Genomic DNA, 17,928 nt, shown 5'->3' with positions numbered 1-17,928 from the left:
TCTCCCGTTCAGCCTGGAGAGGCTCAGGCTATGGAATCATGGAACGGTTTGGGTTGGAAGGGAACATCGCCCAGGTCCAACCACCTGCTACGAGCAGGGAGACCTTTCCCTATCCCAGGATGCTCCAAGCCCCGTCCAACCCGGCCTTGGGCATTCCAGGGATCCAGGGGCAGCCAAGCTGCTCTGGGAATTCCATTCCAGTCAGGAATTCCTTCCCCAGATCCCATCCAGCCCTGCCCTGTGGCAGTGGGAGCCATTCCCTGTGTCCTGTCCCTCCAGGCCTTGTCCCCCGTCCCTCTCCAGCTCTCCTGGAGCCCCTTCAGGCCCTGCAAGGGGCTCTGAAGCCTTCCCTTCTCCACCCTGGACACCCCCAGCAGCTCCACCTTCTGCTGCTGGGGTCCCCAGAGCTCTGCAGGTCCCTTGGGTGGACAGAGCAGAAGTGGACTGTCCCCTCCCCTGACCTGCTGCCCACGCTGTGGGGTCAGCCCTGGACACAGCTGGCTTTCTGGACATCTGCCCACGTCGTTCCACATCCAAATGCCAAGAGCCCGAATAAAGCTGGACATCTCATGCCAGGCAGGGGCTGGAAGACGGGCTGGAATGGCACTGCAGGTCCTGCCACCACCAAGTCCCATCGGTGAGGAAACCAACCCAAGGCAACCTGGGACAGAGCTCTGTCTGCACTGGGATCTGGCAGCAGATGGAATGAATCCTGCCACGAGTCCTGTGAATTTCTGGCATGTTCTCCTTACAGCAGTGGGAATTTGGAGGTTCTGCCAGCCTTGAAACGCAGGGGAGGAGAAAGGTCTTGGCTGACACCAAGACAGGAGCTATCTCAACAACCTGGTCGGACAATATTCAGTGCAGCATCCCAAAAATTTCAGGTGGACTTCCCGCGTGGAACGGCGGGGAGGGATGGAATTGTTCATAATTTCACTGCCAGTCGCTCGTGGAGTGAGGAATGTCCTCCTGGCTCCTCCAGTGAACGTCCTGGCTCAACCCTCTACGTCAGGGGAAGGCTGAACAGCTGGACCTCGCATGAAACCTCTTCCACTTGGAGCTCACACAGGAACTCAAAGCCCTGGAGGGTGAGGAGGCAGGAGCCAGCCCCACTTTTGACCAAACAGCAACCACTGCCACCACGCTGAACGTCAACACAAGACCAGAAAAAGCTTTTTCCTTCAAAAAGTGAAAAATCCTCTTCTTTGGTAGCATCAACAACATCTAGGAATGATCAGAGAGCCGTCTCCTGCCAAGGAGAACTCCCATGGGAGCAGCTCCTGGAAGGGGAGGGGAAGGCAAGTGGAAAACAACCATTCCCATTCCTGATGTCCACGAGTGCCGGGCGATGCCCAGCCCCGTGCCACCGAGCCAGGCTGACACCAGCAAGAAGGGGAGATGATGTGAACCTTCTCAACACCCCCGTGTGCTGGAGGCTGAGACACAGGGTGTGAGCCCTCGTCTCTGATGTCTGAGATCCAGGAGAACACTGAATTTCATATAATGTGAAATTTATGGGTGTGTTTTCATGGTGTTACACGAAAACAACTGTTAAAGTGAGATAGAAAAGCTAAAAGTGTGAGTGTGTAAATTAGAGTTTTCTTAAGTCACTGAGTGAAAAAGTTAGAGTTTAAACTGGTTTAAAAAATAGAAAACAAGATAGGAGGATTTAGAATGTTGTCTCTTTTCTTTATTTCTTCTTAATTTTCTTCTTCTTGAGGTTTTTTTGTAGTAGTAAGTGATTGGATAAAAAATGCTGCAGTGCAGCACAAAGGTGATGGGTCATTGGGTCATTAAGAAAAATAATTAACGTGTCTATTGTTAATTGGATAAAAATAAGTATAAAGAAGAAACAGCCGCATGGTTCAGGGCCATTTTGTGCCATCAGAGCCAAAGAGCCAGGATAAATTAAACTTGTACAAAAAGTCTGGAGAGACCTGCCAAGTTTTGTGATAACATCCTAATAAACACGAGAAACAAGATCCTAACGAGCTCTGGAGTTTTCTTCCTGACCCAAAGAACTGAGATAAACAGAACTGCCCATGAGAGAGTATTCTGAAAGAGCTCAGCTCAGAAGAGATCGAGAAATCAAGGCGTGAGAAGTGCAGCAGAATCAAAAAACAGATTAAAAAGTGCTTGAGGGAAGAAGCCAAGAGCGGAGCCGTTACCCAAGGGGAGTTCACGGCTCTACGGGTTGTGATGTCACAAGAAACACTGCTGGCCACGGAGGAGGACACGAGTCTGGGGTGAGAATTATTGCTCTTGGGAATCCTTTTATGGGACAAAAAAGAAACTTTTTTGGGGAAAAAAAGTTTTGGGGAAAAAACTTTTTACGGGAAAGTGCACAATGACTTGAGGGATCACCTTGGAGCCCCTCCGAGGGCATTGTTGGGTTGGTAGCAAGGCAACATCATCTGATGAAACCCCAGAACCTCGAGTGAGAGCTGCAGGTCCCCTCCAAAAGCTGGTGCTGCTGTTGGGGAAGCCAAGGTTGACTCTTCTTGCTCTGTTCTCCTCGACACCAAAAGTGCAAGTGCCGCCAGCTGTGAGCACTGCAGGGTCAGGAGTCGGCGACCTCACAAAGTCCCTCCCTGGTTCAGCACCAAATGGAAAAGGATAAAAAGAGTGGAATTTTCCACTGGACTTTCTTGGCTGTCCAACTCATTCAGAGGACTTTGTTTCCATCAGCACGGGGGGGAAATCAGAGCAAACTGTGCTCAGCATCGTTCTGCCAAAGCTTTTGGTGATAGATATTCCTGTGTCTTCTCCTTCCCCTCCTCTGGAGGCAGGGGCTGAGGAATCCAGCCGAAATTCCTGTGCTCAGGAATGCACTACAAGGCCCTAGCACACAGGGCAGCAGATATCATCTCATCACCACGCTCCTTTCAGAGCCGAGGGCGACTTTTGGAGATGGGATGGAAGAATTCTCGTCAACGGTTCAGAATGAGTGGATTTTAAAACAAAAAAAAAATTTAAAAAAAAATTAAAAAAGAAAAAAAAGTCAAGCCAGAGGACCTCCAAAAAATGAAACGCTTGTCCTCAGTGGGCAGCACAAGGAAAGGGCACCAGCAGTGCTTTGGTCTGAATTCCCAGGTGTAAATACATCAAGGCTGATGCAGGTAAGTAGGGAATAATCATCTTTTCTGATGATATTTTCCCCAGTTAGACATGTGCTTGAGGTACAGCATAGAAACCTGCACTTAGGAGGTGGGAAAAACCCCAGATGACAGCTAAACATAAAGTTGGTGAAGCTCTGGAGCGATGTTTCCATCACTGGAGGTGTTTTAGAGGCGGTAAAACCGAGGCTGGCTCAGGAAAGGGGCTGGTCCTACAGAATCTTGGAACAAAACCCATTCCTGTCCTCACCAACTGCGATTGTGAACACAACTGCTAACACTGCTCAGCACAAACATTAAAACGTCCCACAGCTGATGTTTATTGGATGTTTCCTTTGACTGGGAACTTGGTTTGTAAAGATTTAAAAAAAAAAAATCTCCTTTTGACCACCTCCCTTCTGGGGAAGTGACTTGAGGGGCCTTCAAGAGGTGGAGGAAGGGGACAATCAGTGAGCATGAGGGTGTATTTTCAGGGAGATAAACCAGGTTTCTAACGGGTTCCAGCCACAGCAGCTGAAATGAGAGCTCTCAGAGTCAGGGGTTACCCTGACAAATCCTGAACTGAACCCAAACTCAACGTGTCCCTTAAGGCACGAGGTGCTGACATGAAACCAGCCTCAGAAATAAAGCATTTTAGGAATCCCACCACGCTCAGCGATGGCAGAGGAGCAGAAGACATCTCTCAAGACGGTAACATGGTTAAAGATAAGATGAAAGCTCAGCCCTCCATCTTTCACCACCTCAGCTGCAAGAGCACCAATGGTTAACTCTGACATCTTTTAGGATGGTAACTGGAAGGATTTTTCCCATCAGAAATGGCTCAGTGCCCCATCCCTGGAGGTGTCCAAGGCCAGGTTGGATGGGGTTTGGAGCAACCAGGGAGAGTGGAAGGTGTGGCTGGCACAGGATGATCTCTGGTCCCTTCCAGCCCAGGCTGGATTCTGTGATATTGACAAATCACAAAACCCCCACGCAGTGATTTAAGCTCTGAGAACTTTCCAGGCTCACAAGTGTCAGATCCTCCTTATAGAACCTCTGTGCAAGTCAGACCAAAACGTGAAGGTTTTCCCACCAAATTTCAAAAGGCTGCAGTCCTCATTCAAGATCCTCCTTCATCTGCTTTTTTAGGAGCTACTCTGGTCAAAACCCCAATAAAGAACAATTTAATGAGGCACCTGAAGCTGATATCAAAGTTGAGTCAATGAAGTGACATCATAGCCCTGACTCTTCCTTAGAACGGAAGAGAAATGCAGGAGATGAGATCCAACATTCCCAGGGATCTCTGGGAATCCACGATTCCCAGCTGCCCCTGGAGTCACCGCCTCCTTCCTCGTATCCACCACACCTCCACGGTCACATCTCATCTCTCAGACTGTCCCTGGGGGTCACCTGCCAGCTTAACACCGTCAGTGATTCCTTCCTTCCTGAGCTTTTCAAGGAATGCCTGGACATGGCACTCAGGGCAGCAAAATCGGGATCAGGCACAGGTTGGGACTCGATGACCTCGGAGATCTCCAACCTGACTGATCCACTTTGGGATTCTTTGCTTCCTCTGGATCTCTTGCAAGGGGTTTTCCTTCTCTGCTCATTCAGGAGTTGCTGCCTCAGTGACCCCATAAAGCTGCTGGTTGATCCGGGGTGTCCCGCTGGACACTGGGACTGGAATGGAACCGGTCAGGGAGCAACACCACACTTACATGGCTCATTCTTCAGCAGAACTCTGGTATTTTGCAACAAGGTGTTGTTTTAAGTAAAATCCGAACATCCAGACTCGAGGTTTATCTCCAAATCTTGGTCAGGGACCAACCTTCCTTTCCTAGCTGGGAGCACCTTTGGGACATTCCTGTTTTCTTCCTCCCTGTGAAGAGGGAAGGGCCATGACCTGAAACATCTTTGATTCACCTTCTCTTATTTCTTCCAGATCTTTTTGAGTTTTTGGGGGTTTCTTTTGGATGTTTAGGGAGTTTTTGGACTTCTTTTAAGGTCGCAGCACTTTGAGACAAAACCCACGGGGCTGGAACTCCTGATTTACAGGAATTTTCTCCTCTGGAGCCTCAGCACTTCCATGGAAAAAGGCAGATCCCAACCTGATGCTCAAACTCTTCCCTGGCACAGCAAAGACCCACAGCCTGCAGCAGTGGTGACAAACCAGTCCTTCACTGGTGACACCAGCTCCTCCTTGCAGCGAGGACAGTGCCAGAAGGAAAAAAAACCAACCTGCAGTGACGTTTAACATTGGAAACAATCTGAAATCCCAGGTTTTCCGGGGTTTTTCTTGATGGAAAAACTCCCAAGAAAAGGGTGCTTGGGAAAAGCAGAACAGCAGTTTGATCTCCTGGGGGTGGATTACGCTCCACACCTTTTGCTTTGTCTTTCCTGAGGCCATCTGTCCCCCCCTCTCCCCTTCATGGGGTGAATTTAGAGATAGAAAACAGGCCCTGGGCATCACCTGAGGCAGAATTAAGCTGTCCCTGATTAAACTCAGTCCTCACCAAGACCTGCCCCTCTAGTGCTGGGTCTCCAGGACGTGGCACCTTCAGCTGGAGTCCATTTGTCACTTAGGAGAGGTGACAAACACCGGGAATGTCTCCACCTGTGGGAAGGAAGGTTTTTCCTGGGCTCCAGGGCTGGAAGCTTAGAGAATAACCTGTCTAAGCCTGGCTGATGAGCTGGCTTTGGCGTGGACACACCTTGAGAAGATTAGAAGTCTCTAGTGGTCAATCATCTCTACACGAAACGCAGATAAAAATAGAGAAAGGTTCCGCTCCGGCCGGGCTTTGCTTTCCCCACGATCTGCAGGGTGTTGACACAAACCATGGGGCTGACAGGGGTTATCTGTGCCAAGCTTCTCAGGAAGAGGAGAGAGGAAACCCCTGAGGATAAATGAGTCTGTTCCTCTTCTCAGGAATCAGGAATCAACCACCGAGGAGATTCTGAACAATCACCTAATAGGGATCTCCTGGTAGATTTTGCCATAAATATTTTGCTGACTGCCCAAAATTCCCCAGGGGGTCTCCCAGAGGAAGAGACTGATTTTTATTCTGCTTTTTTAAACAGCTTTTAGTGTCCTGAATTTTCCATAGGTTTTTATTATTGGCTACAGTATGAAGCACGGCAGGGCGCCACCTAAAATTACGAAAACATTTAATTACCTGGGTGATACAACCCCAAAGGCATCGCAACCCCAAACGGTGTCCAGGCACAAAAAACCACCCCCTTTAACCATGAGAAACAGCAAGAGGGACAGAGCAAAATCAGCTAAATCCCAACATTCCAAACTATTGCCACAAAATTCCACTCACCTGACGAACCCTCTGCCACGGTCCACTTGCAACATGAATAGTCTGCTGCTAGGATGCCTGACAATGAAATGCAAGTGCAAAAGGCTGAGAAAAGGGGAAATACTGCAGCTGGAGAGGGGGATTTAGTGGGGTGATTAATGGATTCATAGGAAATGCGTCCTTTGGTTTACCGGGCAAGTGCAGAAATTCAGTGCCCACACAGGAGTCGCACCCCAATATTAGGCAGAGCAACTGAAATATTTCTAATTCCACCCAGAACATTGTGTAGAGTAGGGAGGTAAGAATACCTCTGCCAGATATTTTACAAACATTTAGATGGTTCAGATGGTTTAATTGGCCCAGAGAGGCCCAACAAGGAAGCGAAGCAGTGAAATCCATCACGGAGAAGCTCAGGCCACCTCCAGTAAAACTCCCCCGGCGCAGAGGGATGAGAGACGAACGAGGAGCAGAAAGCGCCAAAGTGGAATTCCTACATATCCCATGAGCACAAAGCTGGGGAGTTCATGAAATCCAGGCACTCCTTGGGGCCTGGGAGGAGCTCCAGGTGATTTTAAGGCTCCGAGGGCCCGGCTGGTTTCGGCTGGGCCGGTCCCGACGGATCACACGCGAGCACGGACACGGGCCCATCCTACGGAGCACACGGAGACATAAAGCAGCCATTGTGCTGGCAGAAAGGCAATCTGTAACCAGATAGGCCCTGGCTCCATCTAAAAGCCATTTTCCCAGCATTTTTTTGCTGATTTGCTCCCCAGGAGCTTTCCCTGCCACAACAGGGTGCACATTCATGGCCGGGCAGCGGGTCCAGCGCCGCGGGTTCTCCCCCTCCAGTGCCCCATCGGTGCCTCTGTGCCAGGGAATTCGGTGCTCTTAACCCAGGAGAGGTGGCATCAGCCCCCCAACAGAGCCTTTGGAGGAGGAAAATTCCTTGGGAAGGCGTTTTAAGCTTTACCTTGACACGGTGAGCTGCAGCTGGAGCCTCACCTCGCACTAGGCCCTGCCCAGCAGGTAAGTTTGGCTTTTTTCCTCAGGGGAAAAGGGGCTGGAAATGCACCCAAAGGCTCCTTTTTTTCCCTTTTCATCAATGCACAGCTTCCAAATCCAGCTAGAAAAGCATCCCAAAGCAGCACATCCCCTCCTGCAGCAGTGTCCAGGCTTTGGTGTCCTTCACAGGGACACGTTTGGCACAGTTTCCCCTCCAGGTAGGACCTGACCCATCCTCAGCGAGGTAAGCAATAAATCACAGCCAACACACGACTCAGATGTGGAACTTTGCATGTAAAAAAGCAAGTTTTTACAGTCCACATTCCTCCTTTTTTTGTACACCACCGTCTCCCACCGCCTGGCAGGTGGGATGGGTTCCTACCCTGCTCTCCTGAGAGTATTTATCCTTGGAATGCTGTTGCCTCTGGCAGATTCTTCCCTTTTAAACTCTGCACATCTGTGTTGCTAAAAAAAAAACCAAAGTTTGGGCTCTGGCCTGGCTGAAGACACAGAATTTTTGTGCCCCGACCATCCAGGCCAGGGGGTTGGAAGAGTCCTTTGCACACCAAGAGAAAACGACGATGGGTACGGGGAGAGGGATGAGTTTGTTATCCCAAAAATGAGATTTCCCGCTGTTTTGTCCCTGTGGGTCTCAGCCTGGATGAGCAGAGTGGAGATTTGTGACACATGGACCCGCACAGGCAAAATTTGTGAGGAGAATCAAGCGGTGCAAGAGCCTGTCCTCCTGTCCCTTCCCAGGCAGAGCAGGTTGGAAAAACGACAGGGCTGTGGTAGTGGCTGGAGAATTCTTTCTGGTTTTCATTTGCTGGGATGATTCCCACTGCTCTGACTCAGATGGGAGGCCCACAGGTGAGGAAACACATCTCCAGCAGTAGCACACACACACACACACACACAGAGAAACCTAAAACCCAACTGAGTCCAAATCTGAATTTTCTGCTGGATTTCAAACCTCTTAATATGTCATTCCTATCTGGAAGAAGTGCAACTCAAACTTTCTATCTGTTTGTGGTTTTTTTTGGCAAGGAAAACGCAGCAGGAACCTCTGAGAAGGACATCCTAACTCATCCATGGGTCAGAGCAAAGGGAAAAACCAGAGACCAAACTCACTCCTGGCTCTGATCGAACAGAAACCCCTCCCAGCTGCTGATCCCTGCCACTTCAAAGGAGCTGAACATCCCCTGTTTATGCCAGCAATAAAATTCCACTTCCATTAGCTCCATGTCCACCACTTAAATGCAGCAGTCCCAATTTGCACACCAATTAGAGCCCCCCTAACGCTCGGGAGCACAAAGCTTTGGGGTTTTTGGGGGTTTTTTCCTTCAGTGGGAAGAGATCAGGCGGCTCAGGGGAATAGCAGAGAGCCTTTCACTGCGAGGGCTCGTGCTCAAATCTGTCCTAGGCCAGAGGAACAGATGGTCCCTCCTGAGGGCTGGGCTGTGGCTTACATGAAATAAGGGATTGTCTCAGGCCACCGGTGGACAATTTATCGCAGCCACAAACGCCCTGCTGGTGGTTCCTGATTGAGAAACTCAGGGATTCCACCTTACCTGATCCCAGGCACCTCATTCCTGCAGGGAACTGAGGGGAATTGCTGCCTGTGGGGGATGCAGGAACCTGGATCTCGGGCTAAAACCAGCTGGTTTAGCTGCCATCAGCTCCTTGGGACTCAGAACACACTCACTGAACTTCCCCTGGGAGGTGTGGAAGGTTAAAATCACAGGGAAAACGGAGATGGGGAAGTTCAGGGATCTGTGGCAAACCCAGAGGGGAAAGGAAGTTTGCTGTAAGCTGGGGATGGGAATAATAAACCCATGATTAATTTGAAATCAATTCCAAGCTAGTGCTCCCTCAGTCCCCAGAATCTTCTCCAGGGCAGAACTGAACTTCTCATGGGCAAAAAGTCCATTGAGTATCCCAGGAGCAGAAGAGGGTCCCCATGAGCCATCAGAAAATGCTACCCAGAGAGAGGAATTTGTAAACTCTGAGGGAATAAATGATGCCAAAAGATACAGAGGGTGGGTGGGAGACAGGAGTCAAATTCAGGCTTAAAAATCCAAACTCGTAGTTTGGGAAAAGATTCAGAGGAAACCACTGGAGGAGGAATGGCTTTTCTAAAATTCTTGGGACCTGGCCTGGACTGCCAGGAGGAATCCTGGAAGTTTGTGCTCCTGAGCTGGCTTTTCAGGGACACCCAGTGGGGATGGAGCAGCCTCTGCCACCCTCCTGGCCCGGTGTGGCGGCCGGGCTGTGGGGAGAAGGGAAAATAGGGCGATTCCCTGGAATCTTCCTGCACAGCTGTTTACCCGCTGCGGATTACTGCTGTCACATGAGCTGCTTTACAGCAAAGCCAAGCTGTCTCCGTGAGCTGAGAAGGTCACTGGGAGACAGGGGCCTGCAGGGACAGACACACCGCCCTCCTCTGTCCCTTCCCAAAGGGACACCGGGCTGAGCGTTCCCGCTGGTCACAGGGCAAGGGGAGGTGGTTTTACCTCTGCTCAGCTCTCACTGGACTCCAGGACACAGCAGGGATATCCCAGTGCTGAGCCTGCTGCTCTCCAGGCTCCAAGCAAAGTCCTTAAGGTGACAAATTTCCCTTCTCTTCCTCGGGTGCCCACCAATGTTCCGGAGAAAACCACCCAGCCAAGGGACACTGAGGTGCGGCTGCATCTCCTCAGGCTCCTGCTGAAGCCTCAAATAACACCACAGTCAACCCCAGAGCAGGAATTGTCCTCCTCAGCCCCAAATCTAACAGCTGAACACCAAGGAAGAGGAAAGAGCTTCACTTGGGAAAAGAGAAATGTGCAAGTTCAGTGGGAGGATTCACTAAAACCTCCCATCTCCATTAAAATCTCGCTGTGCCAGGGCAGGGCTGGTGCACAAGGAAAACATTTTCTGCAGGACAGGGCTCTTTATTACGTCCCAGAGGTGTAAGACAAACGGGGCTGTGCTTTTAGGCTTTAAAATCAGACCCAACTCCAGAGATCCAATGGGGAGGATAAATCCAGGCACCGAGTGATCCTCTGGATGTGCTCGGGATAAAAATCAAGAGAGGAACTCGGGAGGTCAGACCCTGCTAAGGAAGCAGTTGAGGCTCTCAGAAAAGAGGGGCTGAGCACTTTTCAAGGCCAAAGAAAACCAGCAGCCACCTGGAGTTTGGAGAAGTCCATCCAGGAAAGTGGGGAAGGCACATTCCAAAGGGGAGCAGGCAACGAAGGAGAACAGAAACCACAAGGAGGAAATTTTGGTGTAAAAACAAAAGACCACGAGCTTGGTAAATGAAAAAGGCAGCAAACCTCAGTGCAGGGAGCAGCCCCGAGTTGCAGGCAGGGCATTTCTCCCTCCCTGGGGCTGCCTGGTGGGGCGGGGAGAGCTCACAATGCCCATCTCATTTCCTAAGATGCCTCCCACAAGCAACGACAGCTTGCTGGGATTTCAGCCAGCTTCCCATTTGGATCAGATTGCACCCTACACCCACTGACAGCCATTAAGGGCCCCGCAGCTCCCAAAGTGCCCTCGGGTCAGAGGAGCCTCCATCCATTCCCAACGCAGCTCTGACATTTTCGGCTCTGCAGTGGAGAGAGGCTGGCCTGACCCAGCCCAGCAGGGCACCTGTAACCCTGAACCATCTGCCCTGGCTGGGGGGAACCACAGGCAGTGAATTCCTTGGGCAGAAGTGGCACAGCTCAGGCAGGAACAGCAGACATCCCCAGCCTTGCCTCTGGTGCAGAACTGTCCCTTCCCACCGTGGGAGGAGGTCTTGAGAGCCAAAATCTGCCAAAATCTGTCAAAATCTGCACTGGGAGATGCTCCAGCTGCTGCCCAGCTGTGGGGACACTGCCCATCCTCAGCCCTGGGCAGTGGAGGGTCAGTTGGCATCAGCTGAAGGAAGTGCCCTGAACGCCAGGCACGAATTCAGCTCTGCTCTGGGAAGCAGCTGAGAAGGAGGCAGAGCTGGGATCTCTCTTTGGGCTTTCCTGGAGGAGCAGGATCAGCAGAGATGGTGCCAGCAGCATCAAACTGTCCCGAGACCTCTGCTGTTAAACTGGAAGATCTGCCAGAGATGGGCTCAAAAAGCCCAGGTGGGGCTGCCACGTGCTCCAGGTAGTTTGGAATGAGTTGTTACTACAGGGAGAATCCAGCACACGGGGGATTTATCCTGGGAGAAAGGAGCAGCAGAGCAGAGCTGGTTTCGATTTTGGCTTCATCCACCTTGGCTCCACACCCAGCACTGATGTGTCCAGCAGAAATGGCACCAAGCTGCTCTCCCCAGGCTGCTGGTGCCTGTGGCCCTTCCAGAACCTTCCTGGCTGGACCCCCTGAAGGAGATCTGCTTTGGCCAAGCTCTGCCAGACCTCTGGTCTGGGTGAGGCTGAGTGTGGAGGAGGAAGAGAAGAGCTGGAAAAAGGACTTGGCAGGGCAGAGCTGGATTTCTGACCCCAGCTGGGCAGGAGAACAATTCCCTGTCCCATCCTGGAGCCAAAACACCGATCCCAGAGGGTGGCACTGGCGGGATCTGCTTGCAGACTCCCCTCAAAAACCCCTCCATCCTTCCCATCCCCTTTCCTGGACTGGAAACAGTGGCAAACAAGGAAATAATTTAGGAGAAGATGCCAACTCTAAGGTTGCCATTCCTTTCCTGCCTGGATTCAACCACATCTCTTTCAGACAGGAGCTCATCCAAGGATTAAAATAGCCATTTACAGCAGACACCCCCAAAAATTTGTTGTGATCACAGAGCCACGTGTCCTGACAGCTCCAGACACCCAGAGGGGACCAGGAGAGCTCAGGATGTGACTCTCAAAGCCAAGTTGGGGATTTCATCTCCATAAACTGAAAAGAAAACCCCCTTTTTTTTAAATTAAGGTGAATGTTGGTGGTGGTGAAGCCAAATGAAAAGGCATTAAGAGATCACAGAAACATGGAATGGTTTTGGGAGGGAAGGGACCTTTCAAGGTCCCCCAGTCCCACCCCTGCCATGGGCAGGGACACCTCCCACCATCCCAGGCTGCTCCAGCCTGGCCTTGGACATTCCAGGGATTTGGGGCTGCTCTGGGAATTCCAGCCCAGCCAGGAATTCCTTCCCCAGATCCCATCCATCCCTGCCCTCTGGCAGTGGGAATCCATTCCCTGTGTCCTGTCCCTCCAGGTCTTGTCCCCAGTCCGTCTCCAGCTCTCCTGGAGCCCCTCCAGGCCCTGGAATGTGCTGGAAGCTCTCCCTGGAGCTTTGGTTTCTTGAAGACCCAGCAAAGCAGGATCCAGGGAATACCAACACATCCCTTCACCTGCCAAAAGGCCTCTTTTCAGCACCATCCTGCACTGAGCAGCTCCTTCTGGAGCCACCTCAATCCCTGAGGGGCTGTGAGATGAAGGTGAAGCCTGCACAAATATCACACAAACCCCCCAAAAAACGGGCTTCAAACCCCCCAAAACCCACGGGGAATCCCAGTCAAGCATCACATTCAGACTGTTCCCAGCCAGACTGACTAATTCCTGCTTTTGGGACAGAGTCACCGTGTAAATTGTGGGATTTCACAGAAAACTACCGGGATCTGTCAAATACAAAACTTCCCAAGACCACAACTCAGAAGACAGTGTCAGATCACCTGAATTCCCCAAGGGAAATTCAGGATTAGCCAGAAGAATTTCAGCTTCCTGTTAGCATGGCAAAGATGGGAACTGCTTTAAGTTCTAAAGTTTTAAGTTTTAAAGCCAGGCCTGCTTTAAATTCTTGCACCAGCCAACAGGCAGCTCCTCTTTCAAAATTCATGTGGCTGAAGAAGAAATCCTGCCCAGCCTGGAGTCGCCAGCAGTCCTGCTCGCTTCCCTCTTGCAGCCCAGAACAAAAGGGAACATATTGCAACTGTGCTGAGAGAGGAGGGCTGCTGTCTATTCCTTTAAATGTAATGTTAATGCCCTGTAATCAGCTTTAATTTTTAAACAGACCCAGCCCTCCTGTCCGTTTCCCCTAATTCGGGACACGTGGAAGGTAAATGGTCTGTGCTTAAAGCGGGCCAGCCTGGGCTGTGACAGCTGGGGAGCCTGCGAGGCTCTCAGGAATGGATGTCAAAACTCACCAGGGGAGGGGAGGGCACGGGAGGTGCTGGAGATGCTGTGAGGTCAGGGAGAAGCCAGGAGACTCGGATGGTTCAGGGGGTGGGAGCTGCCCTGAGAGCAGCAGGGCTGGGAGAAATGATGGAAGTGATGGAGCTTTCCAAGGAAAAGCCTTGGAGGTGGCTCCCTGCCCCAGGGATTGGTTTTTTCCCTGCCCCAGGGACTTGTTTTCCCCTACCCCAGGGATTTCTCTTTTCCCTGTCCCAGGGATTTCTCTTTTCCCTGTCCCAGGGATTTCTCTTTTCCCTGTCCCAGGGATTTCTTTTCCTCCCTGCCCCAGGGATTTCTCTTTTCCCTGCCCCAGGGATTTATTTTTCTCCCTGCCCCAGGGATTTCTTTTTCTCCCTGCCCCAGGGATTTCTTTTTCTCCCTGCCCCAGAGATTTCTTTTTCCCTACCCCAGGGATTTATCTTTTCCCTGCCCCAGGGACTTGTTTTTCCCTGCCCCAGGGATTTCTTTTTCTCCCTGCCCCAGGGATTTCTTTTTCCCTGCCCCAGGGACTTGTTTTCTCCCTGCCCCAGGGATTTATTTTTCCCTGCCCCAGGGATTTCTCTTTTCCCTGCCCCAGGGATTTCTTTTTCCCCTGCCCCAGGGATTTCTTTTTCCCCTGCCCCAGGGATTTCTTTTTCTCCCTGCCCCAGGGATTTATTTTTCCCTGCCCCAGGGATTTCTTTTTCTCCCTGCCCCAGGGATTTCTTTTTCTCCCTGCCCCAGGGATTTCTTTTTCTCCCTGCCCCAGGGATTTCTTTTTCCCTACCCCAGGGATTTATCTTTTCCCTGCCCCAGGGACTTGTTTTTCCCTGCCCCAGGGATTTATCTTTTCCCTTCCCCAGGTTTTCTTTTGGGATATTGGGAAGTCTGTCACGGACACGCTGAGCAGGAAAACGGCTGCTGGATTTTAGGAGCAAGATCAGGGTCTGGGGTGCTCCTGGTGCCTGCCCAGGGTGCTGCCTCCTCCTCCCTCTGTGCTCTCCAAGGCAGGGTTGGAGCTGAAGAGCAGCCTGGAGACCCCACGTGGGACTTGGATAGAGAACAAAACCACCCAGGAGGCTCCTTGTGCTCCTCAGGCCTTTGTGAAGAGGAGAGAGGCCTTGGAACATCTCAAGTGCTCATCACACCAAAATTTTTTTCCCCCCAAGAATCACGGAGTGGTTTGGGCTGGAAGGGATCCTAAAGATCCTGCTCCAACCCTTTCCCATGGGCAGAGACACCTCCCGCTATCCCAGGGTGCTCCAAGCCCTGTCCAGCCTGGCCTTGGACACTTCCAGGGATCATGGGGCAGCCACAGCTGCTCTGGGCACCCTGTGCCAGGGCCTGCCCACCCTCCCAGCCAGGAATTCCTTCCCAAAATCCCATCTGAACCTGCCCCTGACAGTGGGAAGTCATTCCTGTAAGTCCCCATTCCACACCGGAATGCTGCTGTAAGGTCTCCATGGAGCCTCCTCTTCTCCAGGCTAAATAAAGACAATAAAATGAGGTTTTTCTACCCCAAAAGGCCAAACTGTCCCTAGAAATGACCATTCTGTGTTCCCATCTAGGGACTCAACAAGGAAACCCAAAGAATTCCCGTTCCAGCCCCTGCTGGGTTGTGCTGGTTCCATCCCACACCTGGAACGGGATCCGGGGAAGCTGCGGCCACGGATGTGGGACAGGAGGGACTATTTTTAAGCCCGGTTGGTGGGCAGACAAATCCTGATCAGCAGCAGCAGCCGCCTCACCAGCAGGGCCAGGATGTCAGAGCAAAGCCGTGCCAGCCCCGCGTCACCGGGATTAGCGCCGGGAATCGGCCGGGACGGGCAAACGCCACGGGGAGGCTTCAAAGGGCAGGGCAAGGTGTGCCAGGGAGGGCAGGGCTCGCTGAAAACAGCAGCTCTGCACGGGCTGGGGGGATATTTCAGCTCTGGGAATGAGCTGGGTGGTGGAATAGGAGCTGTGGTTGGTGTCCCAAAATTCCCCACTGGGGAATTCCTGGTCAGGCCCAGGGATGTAGAGAGGGATTTCCTCTCTACAGGGCACACGCAGGGGAGTGAGAGTCCTGGGAATCAGGGAATTATTAAGGTTGGAAAACACTTTGCAGGTCGAGTCCAGCCATTCCCCAGCACTGCCAAGGCCATCACTGCCCCACATCCCCACGTGTCACATCCACAGGGCTTGGAAATCCCTCCAGGAATGGGCACTTCCCCCTGCCCTGGGCATTTCCAGTGCCTGACCCCCCCTTTCCATGGAGGAATTTTCCCTGAAATCCACCCTGAGGCTCCTCTGGCCCATCCTGAGGCCGTTCCCTCTCCTCCTGTCCCCACCCCATGTCCCCAAAGTGCCACATCCACATGGATTTGAAATGCCCCCCCAGGGATGGGGACTGCCCTGCCCTGTCCCAATGCCTGACAAGTCAGGAATTTCACTGCCTTCCCATGAGGAATTTTTTTTCCTAATATCCTAAACCTCCCCTGATGCAATTTGAGGCCGTTTCCTCTGGTCCTGTTGCTCGAGACCCCGACCCAACACAGACTGAGCTCCTTTTCACTGATTTTCATGCCAAGGTATTTCACTCAGAGCCAAACAGCTCTGTTGCTGATAATTATTCACTGGTACACAGCAATTTGTCCTCTAGGGATCACCTCTCCCTGTTCCTGGAGCTGCTCAGCAAACCCAGGAATTCTCTCTTCTGCTCTCCTTGCTGGCTGCCACTGACATCTCTTCCGCCCTCTCCTCTGAAACACACCTGAAAAAATGATTTTTTTCCTCACCTTGCCTTCAGATTGGGATTAAATCCTACCTGTTTCAGGGTAAACCTTCATAAAAAAATTCTGTTCCCACCAGGGAGGAGGCCCTACAAAAAGCTTGACTCTTTCCTTCCTGTCCTCCTGGATGCAAACATGCTGATCTGCACTTTGCCAAGCTGCTAGCGACTCATTTGGCTCCATCTTCCCTAAAAAAGGAGATCCAACAGGAAAAAAGATAAAATTCTGCTTTTTTAAGAGGTGACATTTGCAGCCCCTACGCCTCCCCCCATTAAATTTATTCATATTTTCCTCATGTGAGCAAAGCCACCAGCTCCCAGTGGCTTGGTGCTGCACCTCCCCATCCCGAGGAATCCCAAAGCCAGGACAGGGATCCCAAACCCTGGGTTTTCCCATCTGTGTTGGGGCTCTCTGGGAGACACACACAGGACAGGGAACAGCATCCCAGTCCTGCCTTTCTCTCCTGGATGTGTTTTCAACTGCAAGCAGCAGCTCCAGGAGGAGCGAGAGGAGCGTTGCCATTCCTCATCCCCACTCCCCAGAGTGGGCACAGCTTCCCACTTCAGCCTGGCTCAGAATCGAAGCTTTTTCCAGCATTTAAACTTCTTCCCACACCGAAATCACCACCTGGAGCAGCAGTTCTGTGTGGCACTGTCACCCCAAACACCGATGGAGGCTCCTTTATCCGCTCGGGTGCTGACACCTCCTTCCCGGGGCTTGCGAAAGCAGGGAGCTCGTTAATCCCCCCCTGCCCACGTCAGACCCTAAAGCCCTGCCCGGGCTCCCAGCACGGATCCTGGCTCACCCCAGCCCTCAACACGGCCCCCTCTGGTTGTCTGGAGAGCAGGGATTGGATTTTTGGGATGGCTGGGGGGATGGAGAAGGGCAGGGCTCGGGGTGGGCTCCTCTCAGTGTCCCCCTTTGTGCTCCCGCGAGTGTTTCCAGCAGGAAAATCTGCTCTGGGGACAGGAAAAGAACAGCCAAGGCCTTGTCCCAGTCCCAGAGAGTCCCCCAGAGAGTAATTAACACTTAATGGTTAAAATCAGGAATGAAACACCTTGCCTGACCTCCAGAAATTTTCATAGAAATCATGGAAATGAGTTAAAGATCATCTCCTTCCTACCATGGGGACACCTTCCACTATCCCAGGTCCTTCCAAACCCGGCCTTGGACACTCCCAGGGATGGGGAGATGTCAAACTATCTCCTTTATCTTATCAATCAGATGGAGATAAACTCCCATCCTACCCTTCCAGACAGGTTTTTTAAGTCCTGCAGAAGGGTAGGAGCATTCCCAGAGAGAATCCACTGGATCTCTGGCTGGGCCAAACTCCTGTCTGTGAAATCAATTCCCTGGTTATGGCTTGATCCTACAACCTCCTCTTCCTTCCCAACTTCTTCCACTCATTCCACGCCCTGGTTTGAATCCCAGCTGGAGCTGGAGCTTTCCACTCCTCTCACCTCCAAAACAACCCCGGGATTCTGTTGGGGGTGGATGTTAAACCTTCCCTGGGCAGGGAGCTGCTCTGCCAGGAGCCTCATCAATATTTCAGGATGCAGCCGGGAAGCCCTGGCAGCTCTCAGGGCCCCCACGGATCAATGGCAAACAAAAGGCTGCAGGAGGAGGAGGAGGAGGATTTGGAGGAGGAGGAGG

General features: G+C 51.8%; 1 protein-coding gene and 1 long non-coding RNA gene across 4 annotated transcripts in view; one reads left to right on the top strand and one right to left on the bottom strand.

Annotated features, from left to right (window-relative positions):
• The window catches only part of NRF1 (nuclear respiratory factor 1), a 63,813-nt gene that overhangs the window by 6,496 nt on the left and 39,389 nt on the right, over positions 1-17,928 (bottom strand). Inside the window, exons 11-12 of one of the 3 annotated variants that reach the window (XM_086886284.1) lie at positions 16,311-16,463; positions 6,419-6,475 (exon numbers count right to left, since the gene is read on the bottom strand). The exons of 1 other annotated variant lie outside the window; for it this stretch is intronic. In XM_086886284.1, the coding sequence (XP_086742410.1) occupies positions 6,419-6,475; positions 16,311-16,463 (210 nt within the window). The remainder of the gene's footprint in view (positions 1-6,418; positions 6,476-16,310; positions 16,464-17,928) is intronic. One more of the 3 variants, XM_086886282.1, reaches the window with a different exon arrangement.
• Positions 1,155-13,328, top strand: LOC147653375 (uncharacterized). The gene is made up of 2 exons (XR_015286011.1): positions 1,155-2,246; positions 3,163-13,328. It is a non-coding gene; the product is annotated as an uncharacterized LOC147653375 (long non-coding RNA).

The sequence above is a fragment of the Cyanistes caeruleus genome, chromosome 4, assembly GCF_971803275.1.
Source record: "Cyanistes caeruleus chromosome 4, bCyaCae1.hap1.1, whole genome shotgun sequence".
Lineage (NCBI taxonomy): Eukaryota > Metazoa > Chordata > Aves > Passeriformes > Paridae > Cyanistes > Cyanistes caeruleus.
Note: the sequence above shows the minus strand (reverse complement) of the source record. Positions and strands in the feature narration are given on the sequence as shown.